Source organism: Lepidochelys kempii, chromosome 26 (assembly GCF_965140265.1).
Source record: "Lepidochelys kempii isolate rLepKem1 chromosome 26, rLepKem1.hap2, whole genome shotgun sequence".
In the NCBI taxonomy this organism is placed as follows: domain Eukaryota; kingdom Metazoa; phylum Chordata; order Testudines; family Cheloniidae; genus Lepidochelys; species Lepidochelys kempii.
The window spans coordinates 5,720,965-5,743,540 of record NC_133281.1 but is presented as its reverse complement, the minus strand read 5'-3'; the positions used below and the strand labels follow the sequence as shown (position 1 = coordinate 5,743,540).

At 49.6% G+C, this 22,576-nt stretch overlaps 2 protein-coding genes across 2 annotated transcripts; both read right to left on the bottom strand.

Moving 5' to 3' along the window:
• Positions 1-5,407: 5,407 nt before the first annotated feature.
• LOC140903449 (surfactant protein C-like) lies at positions 5,408-13,321 on the bottom strand. Its single transcript, XM_073324749.1, has 7 exons — positions 13,186-13,321; positions 10,801-10,913; positions 9,640-9,765; positions 8,562-8,702; positions 7,485-7,598; positions 6,351-6,503; positions 5,408-5,487 (listed from the first exon to the last, which is right to left on the bottom strand). Exons 1-6 carry the CDS (start codon positions 13,319-13,321, stop codon positions 6,366-6,368), a joined length of 768 nt encoding a protein of 255 aa, XP_073180850.1. The 3' UTR covers positions 5,408-5,487; positions 6,351-6,365.
• A 3,238-nt stretch (positions 13,322-16,559) lies between these two features.
• LOC140903606 (surfactant protein C-like) lies at positions 16,560-21,042 on the bottom strand. Its single transcript, XM_073325135.1, has 6 exons — positions 21,001-21,042; positions 20,667-20,813; positions 19,928-20,068; positions 18,822-18,932; positions 17,632-17,759; positions 16,560-16,632 (listed from the first exon to the last, which is right to left on the bottom strand). The coding sequence occupies exons 1-5, from the start codon at positions 21,040-21,042 to the stop codon at positions 17,643-17,645; spliced, it is 558 nt and encodes a 185-aa protein (XP_073181236.1). The 3' UTR covers positions 16,560-16,632; positions 17,632-17,642.
• Between the last annotated feature and the right edge of the window lie 1,534 nt (positions 21,043-22,576).

The window sequence follows — 22,576 nt, the reverse complement described above, 5'->3', positions numbered from 1 at the left end:
CGAGTGCTGGGGCGGCCTCCCTCTGCCGCTTCTCCCCGTTGCACTCCCCCTTCCCTGAGGGCCTGGAGCAGCATCAGGGCTTCGAAGACCAGGGCCCCGCCTGGAAATGTGTCCCTCAGCCCCAGCGCCCTGCCCCGGCTCATGCCGCCTCAGTGGTTCTCTCTCAGTGTCGCCTCACATTCGGCGCCGGCCATCCTCTCACTCTAAGCCCCGGCCCAGGCTCGAGCTGACTCGGGCTCCCTCACACTTAACGCCCTCCCTCTTGAACCCATTCCCGCCTGGCCCGAGCCCTGCCACCGGGTGGCCCCCTGTGGGCTTCGTCCAGCCCTTGTGCCCAGGGCTGTTTTGGTGCCTGGTGCCGTGGTCGCAGCGAGGTCAGTGCTGAGCAGAGCTGGCCCCGGAGGTGCAAGGGACAGAGCTCACTCCTCAGGCCATTTCCCACTGCACCCACCCTGGCCTCTTCCTATGGGGAGAGGGGACCAAACCATCCTCTGCTGTCCCTCAGCAGCTGACAGAGCCTGCCTGCACCTGCTTCCCCACAGCGCCAAGCCTGGCCCCATCCCTGCTGCCCAGGCTCTCGCACCAAGCCCACCCTGGCTTCCCTCGTCCCCAGGACCACAGTGCCACCACAGGCACTTTGGCAGAGCCCATCACCAGCCCAGGGAGCAGTTGGGCCTCTCCCAGCCTTAGCCAGCGATTTCCCATTTGCACAGCCGGACTCCACTGTCGGGAAAGAGAAGCCAAGAGACAGCGGCCCAGATCCTCCAAGGCTTTTAGGCCCCTCACTCCCGTAATGGCTAAACACCTTTGAGGATCTGGGCTTGTATGGCCAAAAGATACAGCAAAAGTTTCTAGTGTAAATAGATATTCCCTGCACAGGCATCAGAAAGGGAATTACCTGCTCACTGAAATGTGCTGAGGTGCTATCAACACATCAGTATAGTGTGTTCTCAAGGTTATTCTTTTTATCCATAGAGGCTTAAATGAATCTTCTAGGCAAAAGACTTTCAACCTTGATTTAATTATATGGATGTGTTTTGTAGCACACAAAAATAAAGAGCTTTCAGTTTTACAATTATCTACAAGAGACAAAATGTCATAATCCAATATCTTTCATTTTAAACCATACTTGAGTTAAATGGAAATTCTGTTCTTTATTCCCCCTTAAGAAATAGAGTAAATGGTGGGGGGTGGCGGGGGTGCATCTTTAATGAGAACACAAAATATCATAATAATCCCAATAGATAGCAGAGAATAAGTTTCAGAGTAACAGCCGTGTTAGTCTGTATTCGCAAAAAGAAAAGGAGTACTTGTGGCACCTTAGAGACTAACCAATTTATTTGAACATAAGCTTTCGTGAGCTACAGCTCACTTCATCGGATGCATACTGTGGAAACTGCAGAAGACATTATATACACAGGGACCATGAAACAATACCTCCTCCCATCCCACTCTCCTGCTGGTAATAGCTTATCTAAAGTGATCACTCTCCTTACAATGAGTATGATAATCAAGTTGGGCCATTTCCAGCACAAATCCAGGTTTTCTCACTGACTTCCTGAGGAAACTACAATCCATTGGTGATCTTCCTGATAACACCATCCTGGCCACTATGGATGTAGAAGCCCTCTACACCAACATTCCACACAAAGATGGACTACAAGCCATCAAGAACACTATCCCCGATAATGTCATGGCTAACCTGGTGGCTGAACTTTGTGACTTTGTCCTTACCCATAACTAGTTTACATTGGGGACAATGTATACCTTCAGATCAGCGGCACTGCTATGGGTACCCGCATGGCCCCACAGTATGCCAACATTTTTATGGCTGATTTAGAACAACGCTTCCTCAGCTCTCGTCCCCTAACGCCCCTACTCTACTTGCGCTATATTGATGACATCTTCATCATCTGGACCCATGGAAAAGAAGCCTTTGAGGAATTCCACCATGATTTCAACAATTTCCATCCCACCATCAACCTCAGCCTGGTCCAGTCCACACAAGAGATCCACTTCCTGGACACTACAGTGCTAATAAACAATGGTCACATAAACACCACCCTATACCGGAAACCTACTGACAGCTATTCCTAGCAGGAGAGTGAGTTTGTGTATGGGGGGGAGGAGGGTGAGAAAACCTGGATTTGTGCTGGAAATGGCCTAACTTGATTATCATACACATTGTAAGGAGAGTGATCACTTTAGACAAGTTATTACCAGCAGGAGAGTGGGATGGAAGGAGGTATTGTTTCATGGTCTCTGTGTATATAATGTCTTCTGCAGTTTCCACAGTATGCATCCGATGAAGTGAGCTGTAGCTCACGAAAGCTTATGCTATTGGTTAGTCTCTAAGGTGCCACAAGTACTCCAGAGAATAAGTGTTTACAGAGGACATATGTAGATTTGTTTTAAAAATATCACATTCAAATGGAAAATAGGGTTAGAAAGCAGCAGCTGAGTACACAGCCACAGGTGCTGTTTTGAATTCCTTCAACTTATCTCAGAATGCCTGTCATGTTTAGGTCACCTACTCTGCAATTGTATTACCAAGCATCATTCAGTTTGAACTATAGATAATGGGCTAATAGTGTAATTTATTTGTCCTGCTGGTAGTTAATAATGGATTTATGGAATGACTTATTATGCTAGCCTTCACTATTAAAATTGCATGATATTAGAAGGACCTGATTTCTTATTCTGTCCAAATGGCAATCCTCTGAATTCTCTTCTGTTCCCTTCCAACGTAACCCAAGGGATCACTTCCACAGCCCTGATTTACTTATGCACCTTTCCTGGGTATGTTGATCAAGGTAACAGCCTGACAAGGAGAAGGAAATAAAGACACTTATCACAGTGCATACTGTGTGTCGCACAATCTAAGCCATGTTAAAGCTTCTTCAAGGATGTTTTTTGGTCCAAAGTAAATAATAGCCATTTACAATTGTATTGCAACCAGGCTTAAATACATTTTGCTTTTCTCCCTTGAATGCTAAAAGATCAAAATGACAGGTGACCTTTGTGAAATGAATTAGAAGGTCCTAGTCCAGTTCCTCATGGACAGGTGTCCAGATCACAGAAGCCATCATTGAATTTGGCATTAATTAGTATTTTTGTTAGCAGTTCCTGTACATTTACCTCTAGGGTAAAACATGACAGCTAATACAGAGCTGGTTGGGGAACGGTAATTCTATTTTGCAGAGGATTTTGCTATTTCAGATTTCATTCTGGTTCGGAGTGATAACCAACATTTTTGAAATTCTCTGTGAATTACTGATCTCCACCGAGCTCTAACGCAGCCTGGTGGGCTGCCCCAGAGCTGGGGAACCTGGGAGCCTTTGAAGCCCTAGCTCCACAGTAGTACAACCTGGTGAGTGGTGGTGGATCCAGAAACCCTAACAGTCCTGCCTGGCGAGGAGTCACAAGCCTGGGAGCTGGAGCTCCCGCAACTTCCAGGCTCCTGGCTTCCCATCAGCCCACCAGGCAGGCAGCTGAGGAGCTGGGAGCCTGGGTTCACTGCATCCTGCCAGATGGTCTGCCAAGGAGCCAAGCAGGTTTTTCATAGAATCCTGTCTGGCAGGCAAAGTTCCATTGGAAACATGCTTGGTTTCTGTTGGGATTTTGTCAGAATTGACACAGTCCTGTAGAATGTTCCAATTTCAACAAAATAGCAAATTCTGACAATTGTTTTTTGCTAACAAACTCCACTGATTAGCAGAGGAGAGCAACATGGCACAATAGTTTTTTTAAAAGTCCAAATTAATTTAGTTCACAAAGTGACTCCTATATAGAGCCAGGTGCATTTTAATTGCCCAAAGGCACATAAAGCGGATTAAGCTAATTTGGACTCAGGCACTTTTATGCTGGAATAAGAGCATCCACAGCTGGAGTTAATCAGGAATAGCTATTCTGGACTAACACTCTATGTAGACAAGCCCTTAGTCTCATGAGTTGTGCCTGCTGTCATTACTCTGGCCACATTGTGCTAGCCCACCAGGCTATGAGGTCATGTAAAGTGAAGACACAGTACCTCATTACCCAGAAGGAGAAATAAGAGGGGTTGGTGAGGGACTGTAGATTTTATTCTCTAAAAAGAATGGCAAGCAATCCTCTCATTCTATAGTGTCCCTTGCAAATGCCCGCTGCATCCAATGCAAACAGATCAGCCCATGTACATTTATTTATAGCAGAGTCCCTCTGACTCCTCTTCCCATTGGCACAGTTCTTCCAACTGGGTTCCCATGATTCTGGAAAACTGCCCTATTCAGGAAAGCATCTAAGCACCCACTTGAGTCCCTTTGAAGGTAGGGGAACTTAAGCAGGTGCGTCATGCTTTCCTGAATTGGGGCCAGCGAGAGAGTTCTGCACAGAGCTAGGTGCACCATAGTCACCCACAGGTACAGAGTCAGCAAAGCCACAGCTGAGGGTCTGGCTGAGGACGTGGTGTTCCCATTCTGCCGGGACCCCCTCGGAAGCAATGGCAGGCAGGAGATGCGCCGTCCTTGATGGATACCGCAAAGCAAACACACGGGGGGTGAAAAATGATCCCTGTGAACATCATGATCTGTAAGTGTTGCTTGGCCACAGATGGCCCCCTAGCATTACCTCCCTCATTTCTGCTTTTAGGGAGAGATTTCCAGAGGCACAAAGGGGAGTTAGGTGTCCATTGGTTTAATGGGAGAGTTGGGCAGCTATTGGGCCTGGCTGCCTTTGCCAATATCCCCTTATTCTCATACACAGACAATAACTTCTACCAGAGCAGCAGAGTGTGGACTCTCTATCAGTCACTTCCGCTCTGTGCTAAAGGGCCTGCTAGCATCTCCGACTCCAAGAGGTCACTATCACCCAGTGTGGCTGCTGAGGATTTGTATCTCCTTGTCTCAAGGTGAACGTGAAGCTTCCACTCCCTTTGCAGCAGGCGTACAACCCTGCAAGCTGCCTGCTGACTCTCTCAGTTGGCCTATGGGAGGACTGTTCCAGCCTAATGCATAGTTTCCTCTGAAGGCTGTAACATTTGCCAGCTGTTCCTGCAGGGCCTCAGCTCGGCCTGCAGGGTGGATTTGATTTAAATCAAATTTATTTAAATCACTATTTAAATCACTAGTCAGGAAGACTCGATTTAATCATGGATATCTACATAAAAGTGCATTCTTGTTGGTTGTTATAATCTTAATACATATTCTTTACAACTCAGACATAGATGTAGGTTTCATTTTTCGAAGGTACACACGATACATTTTTAAGTGATTTATTTTGAAAACTTTTCAGATTAGTTTTTTTGAATTTAGTTAAACATTCAAGTTTTTTAAAATCAGGTTTGTTTTTGCTAAAATTGTTTTTAACTAAAATAGTTAAGTGAAATATTTAAAAAAACAAAAACAAAAATTAAATCGACTATGTCAGCCAGGTCAACACGAGAAACTTAAAATATTGGCTTCTGCAGCTAACTCAGTCGTCTTCACCTTCATTTTCCTGTTTGTTCATAATCTGGAAAAGAAAAACAAGCTTTCCTGCTTTTTCAGGTCCCAAACAATTTTTCAATTTGGAATGAATTAGTCCAAAGGAAGAAAATATTCTTTCTGCACTAGCAGAAGAAGCTACTGCTGTTAAAAGTGAGATTATCACTTCAACAGTCTCTGAACCCAAGTGCTTACGTGACTTCCACCTGTTCACTGGTGTGACTTTCTTTAAAACATCATTAGCAAACATATTCTTGAATGGTTCTTATTCCCAAACTGGGTCTATTTTACGGCCTGCTGCCATTATAGGTTTTCATTTCTAGTGAGAGAATGGTATGGTAGATCTCAAATCAATGAAGGCTACACTCACAAAGACCTCAAGACTTCTGGAATATGCTGCTCAAACAGGTTCACTCTTGTTTCTACTGCCTGTCTCTCCCTTCTCATATTTATCTTCAGACTTCTTCTCCTTGTCCAGATCTATTCCGCCCCCAACAATCTTCTATTCATTGAACTTTTTGAAACTTTGCACTTTTAGAGAGAGGTAAGGGATTGACTCTGTGTACACAAATTTGCAGAGGGACAATAGGGTTGAGGTCTGTTATTTCTCACCTCTCTATATTATTTATTTATTTAACACATTTTTGCTGTTAACAAGCATGTTATCTCTGGAGACACAAATCCACAGTTTGAGAACTGCAAAACTAAGCATCTCTGATGGTATCTTCTAGACTGAACAATGAGTCCCATTGGGTAGATAGAAAGATTAACCTAAATAATCTATACAGAAGCCACTGGATCCCCATAAGATTGGGCCCCTAATCCATGAATTATTGGAACTCATTTACACAGTCGGCTCCCATTCTGACACCCATCCACATTGCTACTCACCTTCCTGAGCCCTTGCTAAGCCCAGTAGATGGGAACGTTGCTGCAGAGGATGTTAACTGTAGTGCCCAGGATGGAGCGATCAGCCAGGGTCACAGGAAACCCTTTCTGCTCCTCCTCCTCACCCTGCTCGGGGGTCAGGATGAGCGACTTGAGCTATGGCAGGAAATAATAAAAATTAAACACACACACAAAACACCCTGCATCCTTGTTTGCAACAGGAATAGACACAGGCTATTGACATCCCCCTAGATCTTAAATCCTTAATGGCAATACGATACACACACTACGTTTTCTCCTAGTGCCCACTATATTTCCAACACCTTCACTCCACCTGTGAGGATGGATTCCACATCTGGAGGGCTTCCCATATGGACACTGCTTCTGAAGCAATAAAAATTTCTAGCAATGCTGCCCCAGCTGGAGATATACAGGCCAGCCTGTTTTAATAGGACGTGGAATTATTTGAATACAAATATGGAAGTCTGTGGAGGCTAGTGATTATAGCAGATGATGAAAGATTCAGGACTTGTGGATTCTGCTCCCACTTCTTGGAGGCTGTATGGTCTAATGGACTGGGAATCAGAACTCCTGGGTTCTATTTTTGACTCTGCCACTAACTCACTGTCTGCCCTGAGGCACTTAACTCATCAGTATTTCTCTTTGCCATCAACCCCCCTTAGGGCTCTGAGGGCCAGTCAGTATTTGCAAAGCATTTCCATGCCCTCATATATCACGTGCTTTATGAGAGCAAATCATTCTCACAGCGGCTGGTGAATGTAAAAGATCCAAAGAGAGGAACAATTCAACTCCAGAGGCTACTGTGGAATCACACACACACACCAGCAGCTAGACATACACTAGCCCATTTTGCATGTGTAGCTGTTTTTACTGGTCCACTGATGCATGTGCATAACTCCAGGTGTCCCTGATGCACCATCCTTTGGAGGTTTGATCTTTGGAGTCTAAATAGTCTCTTATCTCTGTTATCCATGTATTATCTTCCACACACACACACACACATTCTCTGTTGGCCTCAGACTCAGCATTGCATGAGTGCCGTTTCCCTCATGCATTCCTATACCTACCTCTATTTCCAGCATGGTTCACACTGAGTGTGCATTCCTGACAGCTCACCTGGAGATGCTGGTGGAATGCCTTTGCAATGGTATCCAGGCCCTGAATGTTCTCTTTGTCCATCTTGGTGATGTAGCAGGCTCGGCCTTGCCAGGATTTGTAGCTGATCAGCAGCTGTTTGCAGACAGAGCACATGGTGCTTTATTAGCCCTGGTTTCCCATCACTGCAGCTCCCCGGTACTCACCGGAGCTGATTCACCCTCTCCTACTGCACAGCCACTTCTGCTTTCACAATGTCACCCCTCTCCATTCCCCTCATGACCATGAGCCCAGGAGCCTCCTAGACCCTTCATGGGCCTTTCCTTTTGAGACTTAAAGCCATCTGCTCGAGATGGGCCAGGGTCGGTGCCATCACTCCAAGCCCTGTCCAATGTGTGGGGGTTGGGTAGATAGGAGCTGGGTTCAAACTTCCTTGGGGATTGGTTTAGCAAGATGAAAATTGAGGCTTTGCAAACCCAAACCCACCATCTTATTTTGCTTGTCTCCCCTGCACCCTTCCCCACCACCTTCCATCCCACGCTGGCCACTGAAGGCAACACACCATCCTTCTCCCCTCATAGCCCCAGCTCTAGCCCCGTTCACTGCCTCTCTCACTTGGCTCTTCCTCTCTGTTCATGTTCCTCTTGTGGAGCTGGGTTTTCCGCATCTCTGGCAGCACCCAGTTCCTCCCCCACCCGCCAACCCTGCATCATGACAGAGGAAGAGGAGACCAAGACAGGATTCCCGTGTGCCACCAGGTGCTGCTCCTTGCTTGTCCAAAGTGCTGTCTGTTCAGCAACCTAAGGACTTTCCTCCCAGGGACTGACTCCCCTGCTCCATTCAGGGGCATGATGCAGCCCAACTGAGGCTGGAACCCCTTCTGATTTTGCCTGGAGGGGCTGGCACCCAGCAGAGCCTAACAGTCTTTCAGCGTGCCTTCAGTTCTAATGCAGCATCACCACGTTTGTGCTCAGATGCCACATGCATGGGTTAAAAACAGCCTCACTCCCTGGACAGGAGGATCCAATGCAGTCCCGGCCTGATGGCAAGGGTCCGTTCTGAAGCACGCCCCCTGCCAAACAAGCACTCCCTGCTTACATTACTGTAGTCATACACGACTGTGCCCGGGTCATGGGTTCCTGCATCAATGAGGAAAGTCACCACCTCTTCTTCCCAGTCCATGGAGAGCCGCAGTCCAGACTCTTCCCCCTGCAGCCCCTCAATGGTCATTTGCAAAACCTAGGAGGAGATCATAGAGCCTAAAGAATGAGCAGCAGAGAGAGCAGGGCGGTGGGGAGGGGAGGGAAATGGAAGGGATGGGATCTCTATCATCTCTGCTGTGGGTCCCCTGCATCGAGAAGAGCAACATTATTCCATTCTAACCCCTTTGAAGCTCAGCCATTTCAAAGGGCCCAGGGACATTTTGCAGCTGCTCTTCATTTCTCTGTTGCTTCTAATAATCAATCCTGTTCCCTCCCTCAAGGCTAGCCAGGGCCCCAGAGTCTCTTGCAGAATGGGAAGGGTAAGTTTATTAGGAAGACACTTTCAAGATTGATTTTGTTTCTCTTAAATGTTCTCCTGCTAACCCGACAGACCAAGGCCTCCCTGTCTCTTCCCTGCTGTCCGCACATATTGTGAGGCAAGGTAGACAGGATCTGTCCCCAGTGGGCCAGGATTTCAGTCAGCCCTCTGGGAATTAAATGCGACTGCAACATCTTCCTCTGGCTTGGTCCTTGACTTTGGTCATTCACGGTTGCAATCTGTCCCCTCTGTGCCAATCCTGTTTCCTCCAATGAATGACTGCATAAGTCCCCTCTGCACCGAAGAGGACCCCATCTGCTCTCTCTGCACCGGTGCATGACTGCCCCAGTTTTGTTCTGCAACTCTGTGCGTCTGTCCCCACTTCCTCTGCCTATTGCTAGACTTGGGTGCAGAGACAGCGATCTCTTCTGCAGGGCTGCAGCAGTCCCCTGGGCACCTATGCAGGGCCATACCCTTTGCACAAGTCCCCTTTGCACCTACACAAGGCTGCATCTGCCATCAGCTACATGGATCCCCATTGCATCAGCTGCCGCTATCCCCTGTTCATCTATAAACTGCTGCATTTGGGCATGATTTTAACACCTCCCTTTGCACCTGTGCACAGCCTCATCTGCTCCTTCTCCCCCTTACTTACAGTCTCAGTGTGTTCCTGGGTCACGTGCAGTCCCAGCAGCAGGGCTCCCAGGACGACCACAACTATCAGCACAATGACCACCACGATGATTAGGATTCTCTTGATGTGCAGGGGGCAGCCGGGGCACTTGGGCAGACGACAGAGTAGCTTAGGGAGGCAGCACAGGAAACTTTTCCAGGCGCTGCAGCAGCAGCTGCAGCAGGACTTACAGCTGGGGCAGCCTGGGCAGCAGTTGGTGCAGCTGGGGCAGCCTGGGCAGCAGTCAGTGCAGCTGGGGCAGCTGGGGCAGCAGTCAGTGCAGCTGGGGCAGACGTCCATCTCTGAATCCAGAGCATTGTCGTGCTGGGAACACAAGCAAACACAGAGAGAGGGGTCACTGCAGCGGGGATTGAAATGCAAAGCAAAAGGGAGCAGGAGGAGTGGAGTGGAAAGGGGTGTGAAGATGAGAGCCAGGGAAGGAGACAGGACTGGGGGAGAGACAGGCAGAGAGAAATGAAGCGCAGGCACAGGATTTGGGCCTGGGACGGGCCATGGTTTTAAGTAGTATCTTCCATATTCAGAGTGTCTCCAAGTGCTTTTTAAAGTAGCAAGCTAGATCCCAGCACTGTGGCTGACTCTGTCGGCAAGATGCCTCGCTAATAGCCCCCATGCAGCCTCAGGCAATTGCCCCTGCTTTCTGGGGAGAAGCACTGGTTGACTCAGCAGGGTCATACCCCCTCCTCTCTGGGGTTCACCATTTGATAGTTCTCTCATGCACCCTTGACAGCTGCTAGAGCGGGTACATTTCAGAAATGGGCAGTCGGTGACTCAGCCAGATCTGCACCCAGCTGAGCACGGCAGCTCAACAGGCATTGGGGGAACCAAGGAAGCAGGTGAAATGTCTTGTACATCATTATGGACAGGGGCAAGTACAGAGACACACCTGGAGACATGCGCACACACATACAGAGACAGAGTCACACAGACACACAGGTTCACACGCCGACCCATACTCTGCAAGCTGGGAGGGACAGAATCCGCCACTGACCCATAACCGTAGCTGGGCACTAGAAACTATTTGAGCAGCAATATATGAGTTACGGGGGATGTGGTAGCTTTCATGTAACCTTTGTCCTTTGCTAAAACCCAGCCTGGGGAGGAGGGGGTGAGGCTGAGGCTTACCAGTGGGTCCCCAATCAGAGCTTCCTTGATGCTGATTTCCATCTTGCTGCTTCTCCTGTGCCACTTGGACGTCCCCTCAGTGCGTAGGGCAGAGAGAGACTTAAATAGGAGACCTGCGGTAAGAGAAGGTGAGGGGGGAAGGGATGCTGGAGTTCCCCAGCTCCTTCTGGCCACAAATCAAGTGTCTAATTCACTTCATTTTTGTTTGTGAACCTGTTTCCCTGGAGCCCTTCAGAGCCCGGTTTCTAATAAGCTCCTAGGCCTGTGTCAGTCGAGAGTCTCCAAGGACACTTGTCTCTGGGCACATAAACCTCTTAGCGCCCAAGAGCTGCACCATCTGGGGTTCTGAGGCCAAAGTCATCCAGCTCTACAAGGCTAGTGCTGCCCTTCAGGCTGGAGTATCCGGCCTGTCGATATGGCCACGGCCAGGCTTGGCTCAGTGCCCCGAGTCTCTTAGCCCCTCTGGCACCTAATGGTGCTTCAGATGTTCAAAGCAAAAGCCGAAAATCAAAAGCCTTTCACAAGAGCACTAGTCGTGAGTGTCCAGGCCCTTATTGGATTGTGGTCAGCCAGGGGCCTTTGAGGAAGGGCCGTGTGCAAAACTCCATCGTTTCCAACAAATGTTTGCACCACCACCTTGCCCAATCTCTTCAAGGCAGCAACTTAAGGAGAGATGGAAACTTTGTGGGGCTAACACTGCTGCATCCTTGTGCTACCAGGGCTGCAGTTTCCTGCTGTAGGTTATGTGGGAGCATGGACACCTCAGGAGCTGGGAGGGGGTGAAGAAAGGAAGCTCTGAATGGAGTGAGACCTTCAGCAAGGGAAGCTTGCAGGGATGCACCTGCACAAAGATGTGGAGCATAGGCACCTTGGAAAACTCGCCCCTGGGTAGAGGACCAGCGTAAGGTGAAGTGGGACTTAGGTGATGCATAGTCATAGCCATGAGTGCAGGGGACTGGACTAGATGATCTCTTGAGGTCCTTTCCAGTCCTACGATTCTATGATTGTGAAATTCACCCACTGAGTGAACTGATCTATGAGTCGTTAGAGGTCCATGATTAAGACATGCCAAACCCCTAGGGTGAAATCAAAACTCCCCTTAACTTCCTTGGGGCCAGGATTGTGGCCCAGTTTTGTAAAGTTATTTAGGTGTTGCTGTGCAGCCTAATATCATTTTCAAAAGTTATTTAGGCACTTAGGAACCAAAGTCCCATTGGCTGTCAAGGGAATTTTGGCTTCTAAATGCCTAAATTCCATTAGAAAATGAAATTCAGGCTCCTAAATCAGGTAGATGTTGCAACCTTTAAAAATCTGAGCTTTCACTTCTAACTCCAGCTAGCCTACAGCCAACCCTGATCTCACATCTGGCCTTGACCTAATTGCTGTTCTAATCCAGCTATCTATCTATGGGTATCAATACTGCCAGACATCACTGGTATCCGAGCACCTTCCACATAAAATCAATAGCACTAGCAAAGTCCCCGGTTGAATTCATGGAGTCTCTAGCACTTCTCGCTTTTTTCAGGGTAAAAAACTTTGGGAATGGGATTTTCTTTTTCAAAATTTTATCGATTGACTTTTGGGGTTTTGGGTCAATTTGTTCCAGGGTAGGGTTTTTAGGTGGTAGTATTTTATTGGGTAGAGGAGTGGATCAGTGCTGGGGTTTAGGTTTCTAGGAGGGTCAGTGTTGGGGTTTTGGGGTAGAGGAGGCGGTCAGGTTTTGGATTTTAGGGTGGGTCTGTGTTGGGGTTTGGAGGTAAAAGGCAGTGTCAGTGCTATGAGTGTCTGTCGTATGGTGAAAAGGCCTTTTCAAAGGGGAAGGTTTGGTGGCGTTTCCTACAGAGGGTCAGACTTTCTGGATTTGTTTGATTTCCTTTGGAACTTTGTGTCATAGTCAGATCCCTTCGACTGAGAATGCTTTATCTCCAGCTCTCAAGTGCTTCATCCTGGGCTTTGAGATCTGCATTGCCCCAGTGGAGTTGTCGTGGTGGTTCATAGATCAAAAATCAGCCATAGATGTAGCTGGGGCTTGATCCATTAATTGTTTTTAAAATTTAAGAGCAAGGCCTTAAACTGCGATTGGAAGCTTGACTGGGACCATCACACAGGCCTGATGTGCTCATGGCAGCCTGAGCCAAGGAGAAGGGGGCAGCTGAATTCTGTGATAGCTGGAGCCTGTGAATCCTTTGGACATTCAGATACATTGAGTTTCAGTGATCCAGCCTGGAGAGGATGAATGCAGAGATCACTGTGGACAGGTCCTCAGTGGGAGGAAGTTTCCTAGTGAGCTGGAGATGAAAGGAAGGCATTGGTAGATACTCATGCTACCCAATCCTCCAAGCTTAGCAATGCGTCCAACAGTTCCAGGGGTCACATTTCTCTGACGAATGGAGCCTTCAATGGAAGGTGGAGACACTGCCTCGACCAGTTCTCCAAAGCGTTTCCCCTTTCCGATCAGCATCACTTTGGTCTTGCCTGGGCCCAGCTGCTCTTCATCCAAGAGCTGATCATTTGCAGGCATTCCAACAGTTGGCCTTGAGCTATCTCCTCTTCTTCCACTGTCCCTGAATCCACAGCTGCCAGCACAGACCTTGAGAAAGAAACGGTTGCACATTCCTCAACCTGTAAGAGCCAGGAGCTCCCCAGCCTCCCTGCTCAAGGGCTTGGAGGAGCCTGCACATTTGCTGTTTGACCCCTGACAGCCCTGGCTCTGGTTTCTGCAGACTCTGAGTGCTTGCCAACCCTCAAAGGGAAGGTCTTTGCATTTTCCTCACTCTGTGCAATGTGTTTTCTTAGTGATGTTTGAGGGAGGGAGGGAGAGAGAATCAAGTAGCTCTCAGGGCCATTTACCCTCAAACATTCTTTATCCTGGAGAGAGTCCTTAGAATCCTCATCTGCTCCCTTTGCTGCATGAAGCCTATCCCAGACATTCTCTTCTCCCCACACCCACCCCGCTCCTCAATTGCAGTAGGAGCATATTCTTGATCTTCTGCCACATTGCACCACCTGTGCGAAGGCAGATGTTGGGTAACAGGCAGACCAGGGACATCAAATAATGGAGCTGAGCCGGAGCTTGTCGGCATCTCAGTGGCTTTGCATTGCAAAACAGTGACACACTGGGGAGTGGGGCTGGGATGCTGATTCCACTCGGCCCAGATCTCCCAGCACAGGCGTCAACACGGAGGATGGTGTCCTACTTCTCTGGTGTCTGAGCGAGTGATTCATAGATTCCCAGGCTGGAAGGGACCATTATGATCATCTAGTCTGACCCATTGTATAACACAGGCCATAGAACGTCCCCAGAATTCCTAGAGCAGATCTTTTAGGAAAATATCCCATCTCAATTTAAAAAGTGCCAGTGATGGAGAATCCACCACGATCCTGGGTAAATTGTTCCAATGGTTAGTTACTCTCACTGTTAAAAACGTACCCCTTATTTCCAGTCTGAATTTGTCTAGCTACAATTTCCAGCCTGCTTCCTATTGCCGGGGGTCGAAGGGCCATTTTCCGTTTTCCAGGTTTGTTCCACTTGGAACTGGCCAGTGAGCTCTTTTGTTTAACTGGTGGATCATTGTCAGTCAAGCCAATTGCATTGGGGCTTAGACCACTTTTCCTATGGTGGTATCTGCCAGCTTTAGGGGAGATTGATCCTGACTGCCAGATTAACCCTTACACTGCTGGTGTTCAGTCTCTGGCTGTCTCCCTAAGATGTTACAGCAGTAAGTTTTAATTGGTTTCAAAGTTTCAAGGAGGGTATCACATGAAAAAAATGTGTCCTTCCTGTTTCATTACTTGTTTCCTAAAGGAGATGGTACCAAGCTGCAGTGTGAGATCTTAACTTTCCCAGAGCTTGGGGATGTTCAGATCCAAGGTTGTGCTTTAGGTTGGATTAGCTAAGGGGAATCTCTGTCCCCTGCCAGTTGTTCTTGTGTTCCCTTTCCAGGCTAGAGGGTGAGACCATTATACTGATACACGGATGAGCGGAGCCTGCACAACCGTGCTGTAGCAGTGTATGTGCATGCCGACACTGTGACACACGCGCGTGTACTGCTATGCATGCACACACTATACCACCCCCATACACGTGTGCATGCCAGCACACTCACACATACACTCCCGTGCACACATACCAACACACCCTCACAAACACACAACATCCTGCGTGAGCCCCCATGCATATGCATGCTCACGCACTCATATGGACACATACTCACATGCATGCGCACAATGTAACACACACATTCACATACCAACACACCTCTACAAAGACGCAGACAGAGTCCTGTATGGAAACACACACGAACACTGGGACATATGTGCTCAGATACAGACACACACAAGACACATATCACCAACACTCTCCTGTACAGATGCACACTGACATCCCTCCACCTCCTGGAGGGACTGGAAAGCATGGTGAGGTGAAACATTTAAAACTGGATTCTGTAATTAATGGGGAACTGGTGGAGCTGTCTGCAGGGGAGGAGATGGGTTCACCTGGCCGTGCCATAAAGGCCTCAAGGACAAGCCATGAGCCAGGGAGAGCTTCCCATGCGTTGTGACCCATCCTGTTCACAACCTACTCAGCTTGCAGGGTAGGTTTTGTTTGTGGTTCTGGCAGCTGCTGGGCTGCATGATGATCCCCATCTTCCCAACTCTGCAACCTAAGAGTCCTGTACCAGCATCAGGCCCCCTTGATGCTGCATAAAGAGCCTGATGTAACAGACAGAGGCTAGAAGTACAGGAACACAGGAGTCACCTGAGTGGATCTGTCCACAGACCCACCAAGGCCAGTGTCTTGTTCCTGACAGTGGTCAGCAGTGGATGCTACAGAAGAAGCAACCCCTCGATAGGTCACCTGACCAAATGTGCAACTGTGTGTGTGTGTGTACATATTTGCATTTCTTCCTTCTCCCCTACAGCAAGCTGCTTATCCCATGCAGTATGAGATTTTCTCACCCCTAACTGGGGATAACAACAGGGCTGGGGTTTTCCATTTGTTTCATGGGGAATTGTGTGTCTAAATCCCAAAGGTAATGCTGCACATCTCCCAGCCTGTTTACAAATCCAGCTCCAGGATCGATGTAATAACTGGATGCATTATCTGTGTCCTAGCTGCACTGAAATCTGCTGAGTGATCATGCATGGCAAGGGACATTCAGCTTGTGCAGAGGGGCCACTGCAAGGTCCAGGCACTACTGATGTCCTACTTTAGCCCCCTTAGGAGGTGCACTGGCAGTCACTTGCCCACAGTCAGATAGCAGGTCAAGAGCTGGGAATAGAAGGCAGGTCTCCTGACTCCCAGTCCAGTGTTCTATCCACTAGACATCACTGCCTCTCAACATGCGTGAATATACCAACCTTTAAATCCTATTGGGTGAGCGCCCGTTCACATGTTCTGGCCCTGGGTATAAACAAGGCCCTGAGCAGTTTTGATTAAATCAATACCATATGGCAGAATCCAGAAGGGAAAAGACAAATCTCTCTAAGAAGAGAATAAAGGAAACAGCAGCATGTTGGTCCTATGGAGATTTTACTCTTCAGACAGAAGCATAAACTCATAAATGAAACTCTCGTTTTATTGCAAGTGCCACCTGAAAATTCCCAGCTGCTTTGAATGGCAACAGAACAAAAGCTTTGCAATGGCTGGAGATCATGCAGCCACCCACCCGCTGGCCCACGGCCTGAGCCTAGGCTCAGATGTGCGGTGATTGCACATGGAACGTAGTCATCATTGTAGGAGAGAAGCCCCAGTGCTGTGGATACAAGGGCGCCATGCCCATCTCACTGGGAAGTGACTGCCGGGATGCGGAGCTCAGACTGCACAGGGCCCTGTAAGATAAATGGAGGAGCATGAGAAATCCATACAGAGAAAGCCACCTGTGGCCAGGTATCCTTGTTGGTTTTCTCTCTCACTATTTATTATTTGCACTATGGTAGTGCCCAAGGTCCCAGTTGAGGTCGGGTGCTGCATTGTGCTAGGTGCTGTACCTACATGTGCTGAGGTCTGTGCCCCAAGGAGCTCACAGTCTAAATAGATAGGACAGCCAGAGGAAGTGTCATTATCCCCATTTCACAGATGGGAGAACTGAGGCAGAGAGAGAGTAAGGGCCAGATTTTTAAGGGATTGGACAATGAGAGTTAGAGGCTTAGACACCTTTAAAAACCTGGCCCCATGTGACTTGTCCAGGGTCACATGGGGAATCTGTGGCAGAGCAGGGAAGTGACCCCAGCTCTCCTGAGTTCCAGCCCAGTGCCTGAACTACAAGGCTACCCTTTGGCTTTTGTTATATTTTAGACACCTCCCAACCCAGGCACCAAAGCAAGGCCTTTCCCTCAGCCACCTTCCCAGCCAAGGCTGCAAGCGAAAGGGCCAAGAGGAGGCCATCCCCTACGTGCACACATAGTCCCTTGGGTTCTCAAGCCTGATTCCACCCGTGCCACGTAAAACTCTGCAGCGATGCCGCTAATGAGTCCATGAGAGACTGCAATGGCCTCCTGCTGACTGTTGCATTCTGGTTTCTCTGTGCAGAGTGGGTAGAAGTCTTGTCTTCTCACCAGCCAGATGGAGGCATTTCTTCTGCATCCTGATTGTCCGGAGCCTGGTGATGATTTGATGGTTGGGAAGGGGTTTGATTGGTCTCTGGCAAAGGGCTTGTTGCTTTTGCAACTCTGGGTGCGTGGCGGGGAGGAGGGGGAATCCTCTGGCAAAGGGCTTTTGCTACTGTGTGTGTGTGTGAGAGAGAGAGAGAGGGTTGCTGGAGGCAGTTCTGATTAAGGCAGTCACTGAGTAAACCCAGCTCCCCTTCCAATACCCAGCTGCTCACCCACCTGAGCCCTTGCTAAGCCCAGTAGATGGGAACGTTGCTGCAGAGGATGTTAACTGTAGTGCCCAGGATGGAGCGATTGGCCTGGGGCACAGGGGACCCCCCTTCCTCCATCTCTTCACCCTGTTCGAGCTAGGACAGGAAATAATATAATTAGATGTGCACCACCCCCCCACACCGTTACAGGAATTGTGATTTATAGCCCAGGCTGGGGGCCTAGGAGTTCACCATCCTTGGACACCATCAGGTGCTAATCGTAACAGGATGTGCTCACGGTGTCATTTTTTCCCTGCTCTGGAAACTAAGCTCTCAGTGCTTCCGAACAGCTGTGGAAGTGTCCTGTGCTGTGGGAGGACGTCCAAACCATCCACCACTACCCTCCTGCACTAGTAACGCTCTCCTCACCCAAGTATTAGATTATCCTACCTTGCCAATACATTGATCGAGCTGGCACAAGAGAGGCAGCGTCTTCTAGCAATGAGAGCGTGGGGGTTTGGGGCCAGGACTCCTGGGTTCTGTGCCCAGTTCTGCCACTGCGTCAGCAGGCGACCTCGGGGAGGTCACTTTCTCTTCCTGTGCCTCCACAGTACCCCGAGTAAAAGGAGTCCACCGCTGACTTGCGCTACACCTCACTCTGTGTGCATGTGATTCCATTACTATGGAGAGCCTTGGCTGGAAGCCATTTGTTAAGAGCAATTCATTCTTTGCACCCCCTTATAGTTGTATGCACTGAATGAGGCATGGAGCAATTGCTCCTGTGCTGGCCTGAGCCCATTTTCCCCAGAATGGAGCGGTGGTGATCCTGCAAACACCCACCGAGGGGAATTAACAGTGCAGTCGCTGGTGGCACACAGACGAAGTCACTGTAGCCTCTGCCTGCTCTGTGCAGGCAAATACTCACTGGTTGCTTCATTTTTAAGTTTGGCTCTGAGACCCAAATTCAGGCTTCACGGGAGAGGGTGCCATATTAAGCACCTACTGACTTCAATGGGAGCTCAAACTGCGTACACCCAGGCTGGTGCACTCTGGCTGCAGCCAGCTGTCTTTCAGGGACTCAGAGAACAGCCTCCAGCTTCTGCAGTGTTTTAATCTTTCACAAGTTTCTCACTCCCAAGTGCCCTTTTTCCCTGCACTCCTGTGCCCACCTTTGTACCTGGCATAGCTCACACTGACTGTGCATTCCCAGCTGCTCACCTGGAGATGCTGGAACGCCTTGGCAATGGTATCCAGGCCCTGAATGTTCTCCTTGTCCATCTTGGTGATGTAGCAGGCTCGGCCTTGCCAGGATTTGTAGCAGATCAGCAGCTGTTTGCAGACAGAGCACAGGGTGACTTTTAGCCCTGGCTTCCCATCGTGGCAGCTCCCCATGTTGTATTCACAGGAGCCGAATCACCCTCTCAAACTGCACAGCCCCTTCTGCTTCCACCATTGTCACCCCTCTCCATCCTCCTCTTCTCTGCTGAACATGGCACTCAGCCCAGGAGCCCCTTATACCCTCCATGGCCTTTCCCTTTGAGACTGTAAAGCCATCAGATCGAGATGGGCCAGGATCGGTGCCGTGTCTGCAAGCTCTATCCAAAATGTGGGGGTTGTGTAGGTAGGAACTGGATCCAAACCTCCTTGGGCTTGGTTTTGCAAGATCAAAGCAAAGGCTTTGCAAACTCAGACCCACCTTCTTATTTTGCTTGTCTCCCCTTCACTCTCCCCCACCACCTTCCCTCTCACTTTGGCCAGTGGGGACAGTGCCCCATCCATCTTCCTTCACTGTCCCCACCTTGGTGCTTATTCACTCACTTTCTATTGCTTGCATTAACACTTGAGTGTTTTTCTCTCTCTTTACTTCCCCTGGGACCCGCTTTTCTTTGCTTACTAGCAACCAGGAAGTGATGTCAGTGTGGTTAGTTCACAGCCAGGTGTGACATTAGCATAATGCTGGGCCCAAGCCACACAATCCAGGTCTGGGGGTAGGATTTTGAACACCTGAAATCTTGGGTGTGTTCAGATCTGGGGTTTGGTTTGAGCTTGTCTCAGGGTACATAACGCTGGCTTGGCTCAGCCTGCTTCTGGGACAGTTATGTGGGCCAGGCTGAAATTATCACTGGCTCCTCTACCTCTAATCAAGAGAGTGGTAGAGACTCCAGGAATTTAACCTGCTCTAGTCCAACCGGCCAGGTCTCACCCAGTCTGAGCTATGGGTATAGCAATGAAAGTTCCCTGTAGCTCTAGCCAGCTTTGCCCTGGTGGCCCCCTGTTTGGAAGAGGCTCCCCCAAGCCTAGCAAAACAAGCGTGCCCTACTTACGTGGGGGTAGTCGTACACAACAGTGGCTGAAGAATTGATCCCTGCCTTGATGTGGAAAGTCCCTGTCCTTTCTTTCCCACTCATGGAGAGCTGTTGCGGGGACCCTTCCCCATCCAGGCCCTGGATAGTCATTCGCAAAACCTAGAAGGCAAGGAAACCCACAGAGTGCGGCGTGCCCAGTGCAGGAGGCTGGGTGGGCCAAAGCAGAAGATGCAATGCATCAGCCATTCATTGCCTATACCCTGAAGAAGTGCCCTCTTTCCCAGCAGCACTCCCTTCCTGCTTGCTGACTCAGTGCAGGCAGAGACATTAGTAAATCAGAGCCCTGGGCTGTTCCTATTTCAAGGTACTCACTGAAATTTTGCTGAAGTCTTTCATTTCTTGGCTGGCCCTGATAATAGAGCCCTATTCCTCTAGTGTCCCAGTCTCCTTGGCAGCTGTCTGTGGTTCCAGCTGCCCTCTGTGCTTGTCCACAGCTCCACTTTTCCTGCTGCCCTTGTGTGCTGGAGCAGCCTCTTTACCTGGCCGCTTCTGCCTCTTAGCACTGGTGCAGAGGTTCATTTCCCCGTCTGCTTGAGTTCCATGCTGTAGCAGCTCACTTTGCCTGGCTGCATCTGCTTCCTTGTGCTCCTGGGCATGGCTGCAGCAGCCTCAACGTGCCCCTGTCCCCTCTGCACTGGCACACAGCTGGACTTGCCCCTCTGAACCATCGCCCCCGGGTTTTTAACTCTGTACTTACAGTTTCCGTGTGCTTCTCAGATATGTGCAATCCCATCAGGAGGAAACCCAGCACAACCAAGACTATGATCACAACCACCACCACGATGATCAAGAGTCTCTTGAGGTGAGGGGAGAGGCAGGGGATCCTGGCGACAGGAGAGTAGTCCTGTGGGAACAGAAAAGAACATTAACAGCAAGAAGAGCTGATGTGGGTATGCTGGAGGGAAAGGACCGCCCTTTATTATATGTATTCCTGTACCACTTAGGAGCGCCAGTCATGGCCCAGGACCCTATTGTGCTAGACGCTGTACAAACACAGAACAAAACTATCTATCCTCTGTTCATTGCCATACCGGAGGGGCCTCTATCAGAGCCTCCTTGCTGCTAACATCCATCTTGTTTCTTGTTCTGCAGACCCTGGCCGTCCCTGTAGTGCTCCTCCAGCGATAAAACAGCCCTTGGAGGCTCCGTGACTGGAGAGGGGCTTATATAGGGGACCCTGAGATAGTGGAGGGGCGGAGGGCAAGGGGAGGCCACGCTGGAGTTCCCCAGGCCCTTCTGGCCACAAGCCGTGTGTTCACTTCATTTTTGTTTGTGAACCTGTTTCCCTGGAGCCCTTCAGAGCCCGGTTTCTGATAAACCCCTGGGACCGTGTCCATCGAGAGTCTCCAAGGACACTTGTCTCTGGGCACATGGGCCTCTTAGCACCCAAGAGCTGCAACTACAGGGGTTCTGAGGCCAAAGTCATCCAGCTCTGAGGAGCTAGTGCTGCCCTTCAGGCTGGAGGATCTGGACCATCGATATGGCCGTGGCCAGGCTTGGCTCAGTGCCCCAAGACTCTTAGCTCCTCTAGCACCTGATGGTGCTTCAGATGTTCAAAGCAAAAACCAAAAATCAAAGGCCTCCCACAAGAGCACTAGTCATGAGTGCCCAGGCCCTTTATCAGAGTGTGGGAAGCCAGCAGCCTTTGGGGAGGGGCCATGGGTCAGTCACATTCTGTCCAGTGTTCTGAACGGGTCATGGGGTCTGATCCCTCAAATACTGGAGTGTTCTCTCTAGGTGTCTCGTCCCATCATTTTTGCTTCCACATGTTGCAATTAGAGACAGACCCAAACCAGAGCTCTGAGCCACCCTCTCTCCTGACACTGAGGACTTCAAAATCTGGTCTCAAACCTGGATCTAAATAATTGCAGCTGTGGACAGCCTCCAGGGTAAGGGACCTTGTACTAATAGGGGTGGGACCTTTGACAGGAGAAGTTTGCAGGACTGCAGCTGGGCAGAGATGAGCTGATTTCTACTGCTCACTGAATGAATGCAGGCACTTCCTAACACACCAGCTGGTCCCAAGTGAATTTGGATCTCTCTGCTGTTTGACAGCTAACCTCTGACCCTGCTCCAGGCGGATCTGACCTTACAGTTGTTCTGCAGTTAACCATGGCCTGACAGCTGTTCAGCCTGACCCTGTCTGCAGCTGATTGCAGAGCCCTTGTGACAGACCATAAGAGGACTGGCAATGGTACACAGCTATTAGGTCCCCAGCTTCCCCGCCTGAGGCCTTGGAGCCTGCACAGGAGGTTGGTCCTTTGTGCTGGTTTTGCACTGGAAGTGCTGGCCCAGCCCTCAGCAGAAAGAGCTGTCCTTGTATTTTTCTTGCCCTCAGGCTATCAGGTGCACCTTGAGCTTAAGGATTGCCCCCAGCTTACTGCCCTGCTTCCTGGAGAAAGTACAGATGGAGCGATGAGGCCCCTTCCAGTGAAGGGGAGCTGGGCTGCCATAATGTGTCCTGCCCCAGATCCACCCATCCCCTCACTCCATAGCTTCTGGCCATGTCCCTCCCTTTGCCGTCTCCCCTCTCCTGCCCCGTGGGAGCTCAGTGACAACCCCATGACTTGACAATCACTTCTCCCCTTGCCCTGCCTCCACTGGGCC